This window comes from Hermetia illucens, chromosome 5 (assembly GCF_905115235.1).
Source record: "Hermetia illucens chromosome 5, iHerIll2.2.curated.20191125, whole genome shotgun sequence".
NCBI lineage: Eukaryota > Metazoa > Arthropoda > Insecta > Diptera > Stratiomyidae > Hermetia > Hermetia illucens.
Genome location: NC_051853.1, coordinates 110,784,247 through 110,804,547, shown reverse-complemented (window position 1 = coordinate 110,804,547; position 20,301 = coordinate 110,784,247). Strand labels below are relative to the sequence as shown.

Below are 20,301 nucleotides of genomic sequence, written 5' to 3'. Positions count from 1 at the left end.
GTTCGAAGTGTGGCGGGTGCATCAAAACCGGTTTGTGCCTCTGTTGGTGTTCATCAAGGAAGTGCAACCTCACCACTCCTCTTTGTTCTTGTTATGGACCCTGTCATACGGGATATCCAACGTCCAGCGCCCTATACACTGCTTTATGCAGATAATGTTTTCATAGCATTTAATAGCGAAAATTATCTGAGGCATCTTGTCTAAAAATGGAATTATACAATACGGTCTCAAATTGAATCTAAATAAAACTGAATTTTTGACAACAGATCCCCATGAAACAGGCACAATCACTGTCAGCGGCAGTGACCTGGCCAGAACTGAGCAATTTAAATATCTGGGGTGAATGCTATAGGCAATGGAGAACAGGATTATGAAATTGCTTCACGGATTAGCACAACCTGGATGAAGTGGTGGTCTACAACTGATGTTCTTTGTGATCGACGTATCAACGAACGTCATAACGACCAAAAGGCCGCGAAAACAACGGTGGATTGATACGCTACTGGACAAAGGCTGAAGAAAAAAAAGAACATTATGTATTCCATGTGAATACATTATATTCCAATGGTTCTGAGCCTGCCATCTACTAATGGCTGGCCGCATTAATTTGAGAAACACAATGGCCCACGTGAACTGCAATGCAAATAGTTGTCGCTAGATGATAATTACAACACTTTGGTTAGTTCCAAATAATATTTGCGAATTTTCTTCGAAAAAATGTGTAAACTTAAATATTTACATTATGAACAGGTTCAAATATATGGAAAGGCGTGCGGTCTTGATTTTTAGAAAAGAGAAGCAAACGGCTGGCTTCGAACAAAGAGAAAATTCATTTCGATAGCAGCAATAAAACGGTTAGGGATAATTGACAATGTTCGTTTAGGATGAGCATAATATTTATCAGAAAGTTTGGAAATATATGAAAGAATATTTTGAATTTATAGCTATCTGCGAAGAGAATAACGTGCATAGAAGGTTTCTCACATAAGATGAACACAAAACCTTTATGCTTGAAGCGGTATTCTGGCTGGTTTTGAATAGAGGTTAATTCGTTTCTTGGGCTTGTATATGGTTACATAATAATCTACAGTGATTATATTTACAGTAACAATAGTTTGTTTCTGTTACAATTGCACGTCATACATTCTTCCTACACCTTTTCCAATATTTTTGTACTCAGGCATGTAGGCATAGGAAGGGTAACGGAAAACATCTCGGAAAATATTTTTATGGTTTTGGGTCATTGTTGTAAATCAAATGGTCACAATCACAAGTGGCGGGAACAAGTCTCACAAATTACACGTTTTTTATTTATAGGGAAGAAGAATTTATTAGTTATCTGTTTAATAAAACCTATGGTTAATTTTTAAGTAGAATTAAATTGAAATTAAAGTTTGAATTTTTTCCTTAATTTTGCCAATTTTTTTTCTATTTCTCAAATGTATTCATGTAATGTATTTCGACTACTACTAGTCGTCTTCTTCAGTGCTAGAATTAAAAATATACGTATTTATGCAAAAAAAACCTTTTTAATAAATTCGATAAGAAGATTGATTCAGCCTACATCGTTGAAATTACCAGTTATGTTGCACCAGTTCTAGTTTCTCTTCTAGTATTTCTTTTGATTATATCACTCATCGTCAATAGTAGAATGTACCCCGTCCTGTCTTGAAATTTCAAATACGATCTTCTCTCAAACTCAATATGGAGAAAAACAGAAAATGGTAAAAAAAGGGCTCGGAACTGTCTTTGGAGGCAACTTTGGAAAACAGCAACTTATTTACTTTTAATACGCGATCAACCGCTGTTTTTACCACTGGCTGTTACTATTGACATCGGTACTACCCGTTTCCATGCGATGTATTTTGTGTACGGTTCGTTCCGAAGTTATGACATTTGCTTTGCAATTCGATAATGGCGGGACGAAAACAAAACACACACTAATGAAAGGCGTTGAGGGTGCATTGGCAGTGAGTGTATGTGCGGTGCATCAAGTGAAACTGAAAGCGGGAGTGTGAGCGAAACAGGGAGCCCAGAGCAATGCGTGCTAGAGCGAGACGGTGAGATTGAACGGTTGTGTTTACAAAAGCAAGGTGTCTAGGAATAGGTCTGAAAGCGGTAAGCGGAATGCGAGGACGCGTGAAACGGTGGAAAGTGAACTAGTGGAGTCGAAAGAATTTGGCAAGACCACAGTCGAGCCGAGGCCCGTGAAGTAAAGAAGTTGAAGTGCACTCGTTGCGAGGAAGCGGCTGCGAGTCGTGAATTTATATCAGTTTGGGGTTGGAAAAGCAAAAGTTGGAAGCTAGTGTTCGTTAAATGTGAAGTATTGAAAGTGTTGCAGAAATGACGGACGAGATAATCGTGCGGGCACGGCAAAATTGCTGCCGCCTATGCTTGGCTCCGGACAGTGAATGTGTTCCAATTCTGACGAGTTTGGCTGCTGATAAGGAACCTCTTTCGTCGAAAATTCAAGCGTGCGTCAACGTGAAGGTTAGTCAATTGGTTTGTAATCGTTATTCTTTGCTTCAAGGGAGACGGAAGGATCGAGGACACACAACGCGGCTGCAGTGCTCCTTTGTGTGAGCGGACGGAGACTCCTGCTGGTGACGGGAAATGCCCGCAGCACTTCATGGGCTTGGCTCCTTGTGATGGCGACGGTGTCATGCTTGCCTACAGGCCTTGCCGCGCGGGCAGCATGTGGTGTGCGGCGGAGGGCTGTGGGAAAACGGGAACCAAAGCCTTGGGAGAATGACGCCTGATGGCCTGGTCCCAAGCCTGCTCGGAGACATGTCTCATATCCGATTACGGTTTCCTGTGGACGACTGTGCTTGCCGTTCATCGAGGCAAGTTCGCTGGCGGATCTCTCCCTGGTTTCTGGTGGCCAATGGACTGGTTCGTCCACCATTTTGATTGTGTCATGCGATTGATTACTCCGCATTCTGCTTCTCGATTCTCGACGAGTAGACCAGCTTCGAATATATGGCATTCGGATAATCTGGTTCTGTGGAGTTCTTTCGGTACTTGGCTCGTATCGCTTCTCGTTCAGGTCCGCGCCATCTGCTTTTTGGATGGAAGAAAGGCGTAGTGAAGAGGAAAAGGAGATGCGTGTCTGGCCGGTGCTTCGAGATCCTAAAGAGGATATAGAGCGCACTGCTCGTACTCTACCAGGTGTTCAATTCTGGTGCCATCTTCGCGCTTCAGGTATTTCTTTACATGTGGAAATTTTCTTGGCCGGGGTAATCTAGGTCGCTTGGGCTGTGTCTCGTTACACAATCTTTGGTGATGAAATTCCTGTTAATCAGAGCCTGCTACATGACCAGCTCAGGGAAGTTCCTGGGCTCTTCAAATGTTACGGCGAATACGTAAATTTAATTTTTCCGAGCCTTTAGCTTCTCAGTTTCAAATGTCAATGGAGGAAATTGAAAATCATTGGATCCCATTGTTGGAGTCATCAACATCAATTAGTTGATTGACCCGATGAAGGGACAAAGGGCGGCAAAGTTGTATTGAATCGATACTAAATTTTAGTATGCCCCATATCATCCGCATATAATATAAATAATAATATTATGGAAAAGTCAGTATGTCGTATAGTGGAAAATATTTCCGAATATGTCCGGAATTGGGGAAGTATCCGTGAATGAAAAGTTAAGTTTTTTCATGTCAACTATAGCAGGTAGCTGATGCACCTACCATCATTTCCATTTTCACCCGCATCCATCTGCTGACCGCATATTGCATCAGCTGCGTTCAGTGGAGCACGTATTTTAAATCCTGATTTGAGGGACTGCCTGGGTACACATTCTGCCCATGGAGGACTTACAAAAGATCAATTGAACTATTCACCCCGATCTCCTACTCATTTCTAATTGTTGATGATTCATTGAATAAGGTGTGCATACATGGTAAATACTAACTACATCAAATGGTTAGCCCCCTGTTCAGTATATACGGTTGCTGTGCCCTGCGCATGAGTATAGCGCCCCATTCAATCCTGGCTTCTGGCTTCTCCAGAATAGCGGATTCTTTTGCAATGCGTGTTCAGTAGCAGAACTGTCGCATCTATTAGGTTTTACTTCAGCTTCTGATTATCAATTTCACGGGTACCTGTTCCGTGCGCGAACGTGACTTTTCATTTGTGATTATTTCAGGCAGAGTACCAGAGGAGGGCTATATCAATACAGTTCTTCAATATGTATTTGTATAGTTTAGGCGCTTAGTTATAGTTTTATTTATTCAGAATTAATCGGAGTGTCTGGGTTCAAGTCCGCAGACTAAGATCTCTTGTTGCCTTTCCAGATCCCCGTCTGATATCAGTCAATTTTTGGCACATGAAGGACGAAATCTATTCTCAATTTATTTCCATTTGAGTTCTTCTATTCTATTAGTTTCGAAAATGCTAGTCACAGTAATGAATTTTGATGGGAATGTACAGTTCTAAAAGCGGATCAGAAAAAGCGTGTTTTCGGACAGATTTTCTTGAGGGAATTCGTATGAATACGTAAAAACATACAACATGTCGATTTTCCCCCTCTAACCTCCAAAAAATAACACTCAACCGAGATAACCTTTTACATCAAGTCATTTCATCATCTGATTCAGCATTTACAGTGGTATTTCAAGCCCTAAGACCCATATTATTCAGTCATTCCCGAGTAAGAATCGTTTTTAAAGTTTGTGTGAAACAACCTTATTAAAGCGTTGGGGTTAAGAGGGGAGGCTAACCATACATGTGAAAGGGGGGTGCATTTTTTTAAACAAAATGTGGTCATGTGGAGTATCAAGTGAAAGGGCTCGACTATCATTTTTAAGGTTTTGTGTAAAACAAAACCTTATTAAAATCGATTCAATGTCTGTTTTTCTGCCTGTCTGTCTGTCGCACGCATTTTTCTCTAAAACGGCTAAACCGTTCCGAACGAAATTTGGTGGACAGATGGGAACTATGAAATCCCACGCATACAGCGAGTGGCATAAATTTAGGTGGTGTTTAAAGGGGGGCTCCCCATACATGCAAAGGGGGGATTCAAAAATTTTTTTCACCGGATATAGTTGTGTAGCGTATCAAATGAAAGGTCCCGATTTGCACTTTCCGAAACTGACATTAGTTTTGGCATAAATTGGAAAGTGTGTGAGTAAGGAGTCAACATGTACGCACTTGAAGTGAGACAGGACTCATTTTCGGAAACTACCGAACCTAAAAATCCGAAAAAAATCAGGGTGGTGCGCTTAAACGAAATCTAGGCCTCAAAATATGTCCCATTCCGATATCTGCTCAAATAAACTTACTAATAGTATATTATCAACTTTTAGAAATTGACTAAAAAACTCCCCTGAAGCTCATCCTAGGTGTACCGAATTGCACCGGCATAGAGAACAGTCTCGTGAATACACATGCCAAGTTCCATGAAAATCCAACTATTAGTGTCAAAGTTATAGAAGTTCAAACTTATCAATTTCGTGCTAATTAACAGCATCCTAAGCCATACAAATAAGATGCTGACGTCATAATTAACGAGAATAATTGAAATTCGAGTGAAATATTAAAATTCCATTCAAGAAGAATCTAATTCTCCCTAGCCCCTTTTTATATTTGATGTTGGTTAAATTGTTGGCATTTGCTAATAATATTAAACTCAGGGTGTGGGGCGTATGAGGATGACTATTATCAATACAGGGCTTTCCATCAAATGATTTATTTAAATCGCTTTCTAGAAAATAGAGGGCAATGGAATTTTTAGCTATATTACACGGAGCTGTCGTGCACTCGTCGCTCCTCACATCTTTTTCTTTTTGTTCAGCCATCAGTTCACAAGCGAGGTCGGCCTGTGGTGATCGGTTTCGTCATTTTGTAAATGCTTGATCAGGATGTAACCTTGAGACCTTTAAATCCCCATCCAGCATATCAAGCCACCATTGTTTTGGCCGGCTTTTTGCTTGCTTACCATTGCTTTCGATGTTCTCACCAATACTGGTTGTTGAATTCTCGTTAGTGTGAATTACGTGACCGCACCATCGAAAACGCCTCTCTTGCAGTTTTTCCACGATCGGTGCAAACCCGTTCGATCGCGGATATTCTCATTTCAGACGTAATCAAGACGTGTCACGCCACCAGTGCAATGCAACATCTTCGTCCCCATTACCGCAACACGCCGTTCATTGACCTTTATAGTCGACCAATACTCAGAACTATAGAGAGGGGCAGACGGACGACATTGCAGTAAATTTTAGATTTGGGACGTGCGCTGATACGTCGATCATAAAGAACACCAGTTGGGGAATGCCACTTCATCCAGGTTGCATTAATGTGTGAAATAATTTCATTACGCAGTTCTCCATTGGCAGATAGCATTGACTCGAGATATTTAAATCGCTGAGTTTTGGCAATGTCGGTAACCTGCCCTTCGAGATATTTAAATCGCTGAGTTCTGGCAATGGCAGTAACCTGCCCAGAACTGAACGATTTCAATATCTCAGGTCAATGCTATAAGCCAATGGAGAACTACGTTATGCTCCACACATAGGGAAACAAAACCTTTTATTCCTGAAGCGCCAAGCTTCCGGTTTCCCGACTTGTTGAAATTGATCTTATTTCTGATATTTAGTGGAACATAAGGGAGTGGTGAACATTTTAGTTTTCCTTTTTTTGGGTTCTGTTATCTATTTATGTATCAGTATCAATAATGTGGGACAAGCATATATATATGTTAATAAAATCTACGGGTAATGTCCAATCCAGATGTATATATGTGTGCCTTAATACCAGCGGTATTTAATTTACATATATATATATATATATACATGCATGAATTAAGGGCATATTCTCACTCACCCGTGACATGACAGTGATTCTCCCTGACATAAGTTCACATCGTTTTCAATTCACACCGGTCAGTATTTTTAGTTGTGTTCACATGAGGCCAAAATGGCAAACATTTCACAGGATGAACTTGCCATTATTGCACTGATTCTGATGAAAAAGAAGAAGAAACGGGGAAAAAACGGAAGTGGGTTTATCAAGCGTGAAAAAAGAGGGGAACTTCAAAGAACACTTGGAATTTCGACCCAAAAACGTTGACTGTACAATAGAAGAATCCAGATGTTTCCAAAACATGCAGATTACCAATAGCCACATGCTTGGTGCTTGCAGTACGTTAATTCGGCAGAGGATGCGAAGGTTGGGGCTGGCGCTGTACGAAGTATAAATTCTTAAGGAGGGAATGCGACGAGAGAAGCATTTCGTGTACGAGAAATATTCACTATTTCAATTCACAGACATCTTAAGGAACTTTGTTCATGGGTATAAATTAATATAAATTCAATGTCTCGTTGCTTTGTACTCTCATTTTTCCTTCTATTTTACTCAATATAGAATTCTTGTAATCTGAGTCTTTATACTTTGAATTTGACTGGTCGTACAGTACGAAATCATCATTCATGTTTTCGACCAAATATGTCAAAATATTGATGAAATTGCAGAACTGCAAAGAATATTGTTGTAAGAACCAATTTCCAACTCTCTTGTTCTTTAGAGATTGCCATCGATAGCATACTTTCCAATTACCTTTGAGCATCTAATTGCCCGTTTCAACACCTCTCGCAAAAATGGATATGAATCCATCTTTGTTTTCTGTATGTGCCATTATTGTAATTAGCATTAGAAGTCCTATCTTTGATGCTTTTAAATTTCTAGACAAATCTACATTAAATCAAAGTTTTCTATCACTGCAGCTGGGAGGAGGTTACCACTACTGTAGATGAAGCCATCTTTTGTGTTTTTTCTTTTGGGAAGGAAAATTAGGAGAATTTAATTATGTTATAATATCTCAAATAATAAATGGGAAAAATGAATAAAGTAACTGCATTGGATGCATGTTTCACATCCACAATCCTGCAAAGTCACATAGGTGATTTTGAAAATAATAATTTCTATGTAATTGGCAAGTATGGTATTTAAAAGAAAATTCTTAATTTGCGAAAAACAACGTCAAGATTTATGACCCGATAGCCAAACCTACAATTAACATCGAAACCATTATCTTTCCATTTTCAATTTTTGGTAGAAATACTGACTAAACAAATCACCCTTAGCCTGAAATTATTTCAATGGAAGTCATCTTTCTGTTAGAGAACTTCGACTCGCATCACAGAATATTTTAGTAATCGGTCAAAAATATATCTTACACAAAAATCGGCTGCAGAGCAAAACATTACTTCAAACAAGAAATTGGTGATCCTTCTGTACACACATACTAAAGTATCTTCGTTCCCAAATGCTGTTAAGTATGCACATATTGAAATATAGTTTAGTTTAGTTAACTGGCGAGAGCCGCAGTTCCGAGCACTCAGGCCATTGCTAGGCCCATCGTACTATCCCCGTAAGTTGCTCGTTCAATAGCTTCCCACCTACGGTGTTCGCAGGCTTTAGCGAATCTGAGAACATTCTCCAGAGGCAGACAGTGTGCAGATTCTTCATTGAAGCAAACTTTGGCAAGGTGTCTTCGTCTGAGATCTGAGGATGCCGGGCAGCTGCATAAAAAGTGCAGGGCCTTCTCCTCCTCACGTTGGCTGCACATAATCGAAACCACTACCCCAATCTTTTCCATATGGTAGTTTAAGGAGCAGTGTCCCGTCTAAAGCCCTACTAGGGTTTTCATGTCCCACTTCTTAAGGGACAACAAAAATACCGCTCTAGTGGTCTAATGGTGCGACCCCTCCGCTTTTGTCGCAGACATTCTTCTGCTGCCAATGAAATGGCATATATCTCTGCCTGGAATATGGTCGTCATTTTTCCGAGGGGTCGGGACAGTTCTATAATCGAATTTTCCGAAAACATCCCTGCACCCGATCCATCCTCCATGATTGACCCGTCGGTGAAGATTATTAGGTCTGTAAACTGAAAAGACTCATGGCCACTTGTCGACCATTCTTCTCTTTCGGTGATTACGACAGTGTATGTCTTTTCAAAGAAGAATCTGGAAACCATATGATCGATCGGCATCAGGGCTACCGGATGTTTTTCAAGGAATTTCCAGATAGACGCATGACCGTTTGATTGGCCGCCTTTCCACGCCCCAATGATACCGGGCCTATATGCCTCGTTGGCTGCACCTCCAAGTGAATGGGGGGTAAATTTAGGATAGCTTCAAGTGCCGCAGTCGGCGTAGTACTCATTGCTCCAGTAATACTTAGGCAACCATGTCTCTGAATCTGCGTTGGCAGCTTCCTGCTGTTAGCAAAGTTCAGTCTTGGCCACTAGACGATGCATGCATACATCAAAATGGGTTTTATTATGGATGTATACATCCAGTATATCCATTTGGGTGAAAGTCCCCAGGTCTTACCTATCGCATTCCTTTAGCATCAGAGCAATCTGCAGGATTGCTGATGATGCTTCCACGTTAACTTGGAGTCAAAATGTACTCCTAAGTACTTGACTGTTTGTGTCAGCTGGATTTCCGTCCCTGCTAAGATGGGTAACGTATAGCTGCCCCACCTGACGTTCCTAGTGAACATAACTAGTCCAGTCTTCCTAGCGTTCACCGTGAGTTGAATATTGAAATATAAGTCTATTAATTGAAATATTAAAAAGTATCTATATTTGCGCGTAACGTCGTACGCGATGTATGAAGTCATTTCAGAACACATTGCCACGATTGGAAAACAGCCCGGAAGTGCAAACAATTTTTATTTACAAGTATCAAACTTTTCCCTTTGTCCTAAAAAGTTGAAAGTTTATTTTATGCCGATGAGGATATGGATTTTTTGGAAAATGCGACAGTGCTGTTACCCCTTAATCTTAGTTTCTTTCCCAATAAAGTGCGTCCATAAATGATAGAACCAGTGTAATTTTTTCAAACATTTCTTAGTTATAAGAAACTTTGAATTACCTTTTGTTTTTTTGGAAATACTTGCATAGATAACGCATTTATCTCGAAAATGTTTTCTAAATCCGTAAATTGTATCACCTACAGCATTCACTTGTTTCAAATTGTCCATTTTTTCAACCGTTCATAAACGATTGATCCACAAGAATCTATGTGATTTTAGGGATTATATTTAAAATACGCATCAGTAGGTTTTCGAAAAACAATGGGAAGAAAAGGTGCGTTAAATGAATATGGGAAAGGTCAAATTCCCGCGCTTCATAAAAGGGATCTGTCTAACTGTGAAATTGCTCACATTAAGGAAGCCATGGTATTATCGCAATATTTTTGGTTGGCCCCAAAACTTATGGCATGCGAAAATCTATTGGTTGAGCGTAAGTGCAAAGTCAATTTTTAACCTCGCGTCAAATGCAACAAGTGTCGCAGACTCTGTAGTGAGTTCGCGCCTAACATTGGACCCATGGCAGTTTGGAAAACTCTAAAAGAGTCATCGAACCTCTATCACATGCGGAAGCTTCAAGCACCGATGTTAAAGCCGACTTATTTCGAAATATCCAATATCCAATATCGGTGACGGATTTGTTACAATTCGGGAGGCGTTTTCGGTACTCGGCAAGTCGATAGCGACGGCATTCATCGCGTCCACCAATATTCGAATCACCTCCGAAAGCTACCAAGGAATTTAGCGTCGTATGTGAGGCGGTTTCGATCTGCAAAGCAAATTTTTATACATGATAACGCGGCAGTTCATATGTCGCGGTTTAGAAAAGACCAGCTTGCCGCTAATAAAGTACCTATTCTAGCTTGACTTCCACATTTTTTTTACTTAAATCTAATAGAAAATCTATTGGAAATGATGGTTCAGGACATCCACTGCGATTACCGTCATTTCAACAACATCGAAGAGTTGAAAAGAGCAATCAAGGATGCCTGCGTCAAAATTGAGTGGCATACGATAAAAAACCTTGTTTCTAGTTTGCCAACACGTACCAACTTAGTTACCATGAGGGGTGGGATACTAATATTACAAAGGATTTATTATTATTGCTTTCTTCATTTCAAATTCGATAGTTAAAAAATGTAAATGCTTCTATCAATTATGAATGCTCTCTCTGATTAACAAAAAATTTTTTTTGGAGTTTGTTCGTTCGAAAAAATATACCGGTTCTAAAATTTATGAGCGCATTTTCCTTTGGAAAAAATATTGTTGACAATTTACTGGTGTGATGTTCGTGTTAGTTGAGCGCAAAACGGAAGTTTCGCTGGAATGAATTCTACTACCATTCAGTCTTTGGATGGGAGAACTCAGTTCTCACAGGACAGTAGATGTAACTGCTCTCGAAAAGCATTTCAGTAAAACAGTAAATTGATTATAGCAGAGTTTCGTCCTTTACAAAACTTCGTAAATGAGGATTGGGGATATAAGTTAGAACCACTGCGACATGGGGTTTTCTCTATTTAAAATTTAAGCTTCATTCCAAACATATGCTATAACCTGACTTTTAGGCAAGGTGGGTCATTCATATCCTACGTGAATGAATGCTTGTTTTTTTTTGTTATGGCCAAGGGCCACTAGATTTCAGCACTTGTTATATATTATTATTCGAGACAGATCATGTATAACTGGCTCGGAATTAATATCCGCGAAATTTTCATATTGATTGAATGATTGTCACTAAATGTTTGTTGTTTCATTTATTTTAGGTTAACCAATCGGATCGCCTTTCTCTGAGAATATGTCATTCGTGCATAAGTTTCCTGAATGCATGGCAAAGCTTCAAAAATCGGTGCTTAGCGGCCCAAATGAAACAACTGAATTGGTTGGAGATGGCTAAGAGTTCAATGCGGCGGCAAATCGGTCAAATGCAACAGCAACAAACATGTTCACTGGCCAATGGTACCGATGTTCGTTCAAATCAAAGTCGAATGCCAGCTAAACCTGCTACTGGTAGACCTATGGTAATTTTGAACACTTTTCGGTCATCTTGACTACATGTTTATTAAATTTGTTTATTTGTTTGTTTATAGCCTATTCCAATGATTATTAAAGAAGAGCCCTTAGACGAAGAGGCAGATGCGCAGGAGGAAGCAGCGTTGAGAATGAGCCTGAACCCTGCAGAATTTCTCGAAAGTAATGGCGTTATACCAAAGCAGGAGTTAGAAGATGAAGATGAATTTCTCTTGGAGCCTAGCAAAATAATGAACGACGAAGGACCACAAATACTGACATCACTTGGATTAACTCAAATAAAGAGAGTTAACCCGTATAGTCAATTGGTATGACGAGTCAAATAAATATCTTTTTTTTATGATGTGGAAGTTCTTTCCACTACTTTCGAACACTTAGTACAGTTGTATGGCAAAATTTTGACTTTCATAAATAATATTATTGATGCGAATAGATTTAAAGTAGAAGATTTTGCGTGCTGCCTGCACTAGCTTCTGGAATCAACCGTTCTGACCACTAAACAGTGGTCAGTTTGCCAAATGATCATGCATAAGTATTAGAAGGCATCGATGAACTTTATTCTTGATGTAATACGCCATGATTTTGCCATTGCGCATATTTATGGAGTTCTAGAATTTACTCTCTTATTTGAGTAAACAGTTAATTTGCTGTGCAGCTAAGGGTATTCTTGAGGTTTTTGTAGTGATTAAATTAAATGTAAATAATGGAGCTATTTCTGGTTTCGGTATCTCGGGGACTACATACCCACTAAAATATATAACCACTAGCGAAAAGCAAATCATCACATTATTTACATTAACTTTCCCGTACTCTTCACACCATGAGTTTGCGTAAAAATTGGGACAATCGTCCCCTTAGATTGGTAGATTTTATGCTGATATATAAAGCGATTAGTTGCCACTTTAATTAATTAGAGTTCCTTTTCAGAGCATTGATGCTGGCCACACTAAAAGGGATATTGAAAGTCAACAAGAAGCATCGCCTGGTATTCCGGCGACTCAGTGCCGTTTTTGCAATATGTCTTTTTCGTCGGCAACCAATGCCCGGCGTCATGAGCGTAATTTGCATCGAGCGACAGACATGGGAAATGCCGAAACACCGAAATTCTGCATCAAACCAACTGCTCCACGTTCATTGCTGAAACCTCTACATACGTTAAGACCAAATTCGATGCCATCTTCCACGTCGTCTCTATCAGTATTTACGCAACTAAGAGCCGCGCCTCCTCCCGTGACACCAGAGATGATGGGGGTCTATGACTACGATAAACCGGAAAAGTACCGGCATTTATTAACTGATTCTAAATTGTTGTTTATCCGCAAACATGAGGATTTCTTGAAACAGTATCAAACAATGACTTGTACGTGTTGCCCTCAGACATTCCCGTCATACAAAGCTTTCATGGCTCATATGCGAAGAAAATACACAAATTTGGCGAGAAACTTGTGTTTCAAGTGCCTGAAACAGTTTCAATCGAAGACTCCATTCGTCGCTCATCTGAAGAAGAGGAATTGCATAAATTTGTACAAACTTTATAATGCAGACAATGAAATCCCGAAGACGGGGAATTTGGTAGCATCACCAGAGAAGGTGGGCACGAAAGAGCTGTTGAATAATAAAGTATACGAATGTAAATTGTGTTCAAAAACATTCCGATTGAAGCTAGATTTCCGCAGCCATGTCTACGAAGCTCATGGCGATAGTGTGAGGAAGGATTCCGCTCCTGGAAGATGTGGCTTCTGCAACATGGAGCTCGAGGATCCTACTTTACGTCGCCGCCATTATAACAATATGGAATGTATTGTAATGATACACTGTGGTACCTGCAAAGAGAAGTTTGAATTTCATCAACAATTCATCGATCACGTATATGAGCTGCACTTGCCAAGTCCAGCAAACAATAATGACGTATCCGTGGCGGATACGACCGTGCCCTCTGAGCTTTCGACAAATGTCTCATATTCTGAAACATTCAACTCTCGGCTCCCGCATAGTTGCAATATTTGTGGGCAAACCTACAACAACTACTACAACGTACTTCGTCACATGGAAGGAAAGCATCCCGATCAAGTCCCGAAAAGATATGTATGCGATAAATGCGACGCAGGATTCCCCCGACAGGGTCCGCTGAGGGATCATATGTACGAGGTGCACGGAACAACCCTTCCTAGAGTTCGCCGTGAGATGCTTTCGTGCAGAATGTGCACGGAGCAAATCGATTCGAAGGAAAAGTGGCTGAAGCACCAGACAGAGCAGCATTCTCGGTATACTTGTTGCTTCTGTGCGTTCCAGACGAAGAGCTTGGAAGATTTCAAAGATCACATTGAAACTCATCCGCAACTGGCAGTAAAAAATAACCCTATCCCCACTACAGCAGCACCAAGTTTATTGTCTGTGACGAATGGTGGAAACGAGGGAGATGATGAAGATGAAGATGAGAACCTGCAACCAACAAAAAAAATTAAGCTGGAACCTTCAGAGTTCGAATGCCCCGTGTGCCATGCTGGATTCTCCGGTAACGTTGCGCTCTCAAACCACATGCGTTCGCACTACAGCAACGAAGTCGTGAAGTACCAAAGTGTGTCTGCTGTTAAGAATAGTTTGGCAAATCCAACCATGAAAAATACATCAACTCCTATAGTAACGGGAGTCGAGACGGCAATGCCTGAGCAAGTGCGTCGGATTCGTTGCCATTTGTGTTCAAAGCGTTTTACGTCGAAAAAGACGTATCGTAAGCATATGTTGATAGAGCACCAAGTAAAAAACGTAAGTTTTATAAAGTGCTCAATTTGTAAGGCAGAGTTCACGCACGAGAGAGGTTTGCGAGTACACTTGTACAAAACCCATGGAACTATATTGACTAGTGAGAACATAAATGCAACCTATGAATGTGAGATATGCGACGCCGAATTCAAAAGCGAGAAGTCGTTGAACCAACACAAGGGTATGGTGCATAAGAATCGGGATAAAGATACCTCAGTGGAGGCTCACAATCCGCCTGTCCAAAACGGCCCTATCTATTGGTACCAATGCAGCTACTGTCCCGCTCATTTTGAGACAAACAAGAAGCTTGCCATTCACTTGAATTCTCACACGGAGTTCGATGCAAACGATTATTCATGCAAAGATTGTGGTAATGTTTATAATGGACGAAAAAGTCTTTGGGTTCATCGTTACAAGAAACATCGAGAAGTTCCCAATCCAACGGGCTGTCCAATTTGTAAGAAGCTTTTCTTCACGAATAAAATGCTTCAAATCCACATTACACATCACGGGGAAACCGGTGGCCAGATGAGCGATTTGCAAAATATTGAAAACGGAGAAGAGCAGAACAAAGACGTTTATGACAGTTGTAAACAAGGCGCAGAAAATGAAGAAGAGAATGATGAAGATTACGAGCAGGAGGATGAGCATGGGATGGAGCAAGATGAAGAACGGGTTCAGGAAGATTTTGAGTTGCTCGCGCCGAAAGTTCATTGCTCAGTTTGTAATGAGGAGTTTACTGATCAAGATTTATTCGACAAACATATGGAAATGCATCAAATCGATTTGTATAGTGACAATCCACTAGCTGCTATGTTTGATACTGGCCCCGATGATCCTAATCAATACTTCATGAATCGAATGAGTGACAACGGTGCTTATACGTGTGATATATGTCCGAAAACATTTCCAGCACTGACGGCTTTGAAAGTACATCGAAACTGGCATTTCAGACAAGATGGTAAACAGGTGAGTGTTATTTAAAGACTAATCTGCTTTTTGCTTTTATGAGTATTATTTTGCTGTGCAAATTTCTTGGATAACTTATGGAAATGAAAATATTTCAGATTCCCGCCGACTCGAAAATGAAATCTCTGGCGCAGAAGAAGAAAGCGACAAACGTATGTGAATATTGCGACACAGGATTCTCTAGTGCGAGTAACCTCAGGCGTCACATAATGGAGGTGCACAACCGCGGTCCGCATAACAATTCAAGCCGTGTGAAGAAATTCGTTGACAAATATTTAGAGTGCACAAAGTGTAATATGAAATTCGACGAGAAACCCGAGTGGGTGAAACATAAGATGACACATGCTACTGAAAGTTTTATTTCCCCTTTCGAATGGGGTTGTGAAATTTGCGGTAAGATAGTGTCGAGAAAGGAGAGACTTGTTCAGCACATGAACAGCCACTTGAGGTCGAGAGGGGACGCTGAGGATGGAAATGGGAGTGTTGTAAGCGAAGATCAAGGTAACTCGCAGGACACGGTCTTTTCAAGCAATACTGGACGTCAGAGTGCCGCTGGAAAACCCAGAACAGGTGAAGACGATGAAGCCGAATACGAGAAGGGAGACAATGCAGACGCGGAAGAAACTAGAGATGGATCAATGGAAGAAGCTGACGGTAATCAGGAAAATATCGAAGAACCCGAAGAAAGTATTAACGATGTTCATGAAGAAGAAGATGATAGTGATGATGATGATGAGAACGGGGATGATGGAGCAGAGGGAGAAGATGGTAACGTTAGAGGAAACCAATTGCAATACGACGAAGACTCCAGTCAACAGTATCAGGAAGTAGATCCAGACCAAGATGATATTCAAGATGACGAGGAGGAAAACGATGAAGAAGAAGGCGAGGAAGAGGAAGATCAAGATAATATGGGCGCGTATTCTTGCGATTTATGTCAAGTGTACTTCGAAACTTCGAAGCAATTACGGCGCCATGTAACGAGCCATTTTCTAAACGGCCCCGGATCAGTGACACTGACTGAGATACCCAAAGAAAAGTCGTACGCTTCCAAGATTCAAATCGGAGACGATGTTACAACTATAACTCCTGTATAAAGAAATACAGTTTTGTACATGCATAATATATCTACTTTAGTGTTAAAATGGCAAATTAGGTTTAGTTGGTTTTATTTGTAGATTTCTAGATATAATTGTGCTGAATCATTAAGAGATTTTATCGTGGTATTTGGAAGCAAAATGGTGGCCGTGTTGCATTGATTCCAAGTTAGCTTAGCAGTTCGAATTATCAGTGTTTCTGGGATTTCAGACCTTATTTTTTGTTCTTTTTGCTTGTAGAGAAGATGGAACACCCAGGCGTGAATGCGTGTTTGGCAGCTGTTGGGAGCATTGTATGAATGTGAACATACAAATAGAAAATAGGAATTTATATTTACGGAATATTTCAATATTTATTCACCAAATTTGTTTTCCCTAGCTAATCCTTTTTCAATGAGATAAATATAAAGCAAAAATAGACAAACCGAACTGAAAGGGAGAACTGAATGTTTGTGTCTAGCGAAATTGAAACATATTTTTCTTCCAATTTCCATGATTAACTGACTTGATCTGGGTTTAACTTGCCATTTGAGAAGTTTTTCTTGAGGTAAACAGCCATCTATGTAATCTCAGTTGTGTCCTTTTAGTGCCCAAATGAGTTGTCACGGGTGAGGCGAAGGGTTTCGTCAATTGACTCCGGTCCTTACCGTGACTTGTATAGATATAATTGTATTGAACGTTTGCTTGTTGTACCATTAATCTGAAAAATGTTACCGAGCTGATAAGCGTTCATTGGAGATGCTGTTGGAAAACTTCCGTGTATTAATATTAACCGAGTTTGCAAACGTTTTCAAAATTTCGCAAGATATTGTATAATGAGACATTGTTATGAAATAGTTTTCTAAGTTTATTATGTATTTCAATTTACATACATTTTGTATTGGGATTTTGATCCTTTCCTTACTGTTACCTCGTTTGAATCAGTTACATGTAAAGTATATTATTATTTCATTAAAATAGAAATTTTTACACAATATGGAGTTTTTGAGCTTACTGCATTCCTACTACTTTTGTCTAATCGCTTTAACGATGTTTTCCTGTTGACGGTCCCAGAAATTCTTTTTTCTCTTTTATATATATTTTGAAAGGAGAGTATACTGCAGAAACTAGACCGAAATTCAAAATATTTACCAAGTTATGGGAAAGAGCACGCGAAATTAACATTTTTTTCCCGTTAAGAAAAAAAGTAACTGAAGTTATTTCTACAATATTTATTAGATTAGATTCTTTGTGTGGAATCAAGGATAAGGACCCGCCCACTGCAACCTGCTGAGCCGGATTTTATCCACAACCAGACGGTCGTAGCATCCCTCATAGATTTCTCGTTATGTAGGCTACGGAATCGTCCATCCTCACATATGGGGCCAAAAATTCTTCGGAGGATTCTTCTCTCGAACGCGGCCAAGACTTCGCAGTTTTTTTTGCTAAAAACCCAAGTCTCCGAGATATACATAAGGACTGGCAAGATCATAGTCTTGTACAGTAAGAGTTTTGACCCTATGGTGAGACGTTTCGAGCGAAACAGTTTTTGTAAGCTGAAATAGGCTCTGTTGGCTGCCAACAACCATCCGCGGATTTCATCGTCGTACCTGTTATCGGTTGTGATTTCGACCATAGGAACTTCATAGTTTTCGTTTGACCAGTGCGATTCCATGTTGTTTATTCTTCCGGTTTTGGCGCTGATGTTGCCACCGTGTACTTCGTCTTGTCTTCATCAATGTGCAGCGCAAGATCTCGCATCGCCTGCTCGATCTGCATGAAGGTAGACTTTACATCTCGGGTTGTTCTCCCCACGATGTCGATGTCGTCAGCGTAAGCCAGTAGTTGGGTGGACTTGAAGAGAATGGTTTCTCCCGCATTTACATCGGCATCGCGAATGACTTTCTCCAGGGCCAGGTTGAAGAGGACGCATAAGGGCATCCCCTTGTCTTAGATCGTTGTTGATGTCGAATGGTCTCGAGAGTGATTCTGCTGTTTTTATCTGGCCTCGCATATTATTCAGAGTCAGCCTAATCTGTCTTATTAATTTCGTCGGGATACCAAATTTTCTCATGGCCGTGTACAGTTTTACCCTGGCTATGCTGTCATAGGTGGTTTTAAATCGTTGAAAAGATGGTACGACTTATGGCCATATTCCAACAGTTTTTTCATCGCTTGCCGCAGAGAGAAAATTTGATCTGTTGCTGATTTGCCTGGAGTGAAGCCTTTTTGGTATGGGCCAATGATGTTCTGGGCGTATGGGACTATTCGGCCTAGTAAGATAGCGGAGAATATCTTATAGATGGTACTCAGCAACCTCTATAATTGCTGCACTGCGTGATATCTTCCTTTTTATGTATGAAACAGATAATGCCTCTTTGCCAATCGTCAGGCATTGATTCACCGTCCCACACTTTGAACATCAATTGATGAACCGCTTGGCGTTGTTGTTTGCCTCCACATTTAACCAATTCGGCTGTAATTCCATCGGCTCCTGGTGGCCTATGGTTTTTAGGCCGATGAATTGCACGTTTTCTTCTATACTTGGTGGTGGTAGTATTTGTCCGTCGTCTTCAGTTGGCGGGACCTCCAACTCGCCGATGTTCTGGTTGTTCAGTAGCTCATCAAAGTACTCAACCCATCACTCCAATATCCCCATTCTGTCGGAAATCAGATTTCCCTCTTTGTCTCGGCAGGCTGAGCATCGAGGTGTATAAGGCTTCATCCTGCGACTTATTGGTAAAACTTCCGCGCCTGGTGCAGTTGCTATCTATGCTTTTCGATTTCACAGGTAGGTTCTTCCAGGCTTCCTTTTTCCGTTTATGAAGTCGCTTCTCCGCTCGCCGAAGTTCATGATGAGTCTCCGTGCGTGCTCGCGTTCTTTGAGAATGCAATATTACTCGGTATGCGGCATTCTTCCGTTCCATAGCTAGCTTACATTCATCGTCAAATCAGCCGTTCCGACTTTTCTTGCGGCTGGGGCCAAGTATCTTTGTCTTCGTGTCAATGATAACTTTCTTCAGGTGGTTGTGAAGATCATTTGTTGATGCTTCATCTCCAGGTTCTCTGTTGACTGCGGTTATTGTGGCAACTATTTCGCCCTTATATGTGTTGTGAATGACTTCAGTATTCACTCTCACTTGGTTGTCAGACGGGATTGTAAGTGGTGTCTATGGTGTATATTGAGGCTTCTGATACACTCACCAATTGTGCGATGACAACACTACGTCTGCATTGCCTGTATGACACTAACGTGATACTGTATGTTTTCTTTCTTGAGAAAGTCTTTAATGTTTGTTTAGTTAAGTTCATTTCCAGAAATAACCCTTTTTATTTTTCCTTTAATCGACAGGAATAAATTAATCTTTTCTATAATATCAGCCAAACTATATTTCTGTCTTTTAGGTAGAAAAAAACCACATGCTTTGAGAATTTGTCTATGAAATTTCTGCAGGTATGTTTACAAATAAAATAAATATTGACGTGGATAATCTCGTTGGTAGTTGAAGATGTTTCCGTTAGTTTAAATTTCCCTTTAATTGGGTTTCTACCGTATTTAGACGCTGTAGATGTATCGCAATTATTGATCACTTTATAAACCGCTGTTTTCAAAATTCGAGTTTTAAATCTTCATATGCCG

The 20,301-nt window shown here is 40.4% G+C and overlaps 1 protein-coding gene across 1 annotated transcript; it reads left to right on the top strand.

The window, feature by feature from the left end:
- The first annotated feature begins 2,012 nt into the window (after positions 1-2,012).
- LOC119656811 (zinc finger protein hangover) lies at positions 2,013-17,656 on the top strand. Its single transcript, XM_038063431.1, has 5 exons — positions 2,013-2,490; positions 11,589-11,843; positions 11,913-12,161; positions 12,781-15,585; positions 15,684-17,656. The coding sequence occupies exons 1-5, from the start codon at positions 2,344-2,346 to the stop codon at positions 16,680-16,682; spliced, it is 4,455 nt and encodes a 1,484-aa protein (XP_037919359.1). The 5' UTR covers positions 2,013-2,343; the 3' UTR covers positions 16,683-17,656.
- The last annotated feature ends 2,645 nt before the right edge of the window (positions 17,657-20,301 follow it).

Excerpts from the sequence above, each read along its gene's own strand:
- LOC119656811 (XM_038063431.1), top strand. The coding sequence starts at position 2,344 with ATGACGGACGAGATAATCGTGCGGGCACGGCAAAATTGCTGCCGCCTA. Across the intron at positions 12,162-12,780 it reads TTAACCCGTATAGTCAATTG|AGCATTGATGCTGGCCACAC; the intron begins GTATGACGAGTC and ends GTTCCTTTTCAG. Across the intron at positions 15,586-15,683 it reads TCAGACAAGATGGTAAACAG|ATTCCCGCCGACTCGAAAAT; the intron begins GTGAGTGTTATT and ends AAAATATTTCAG.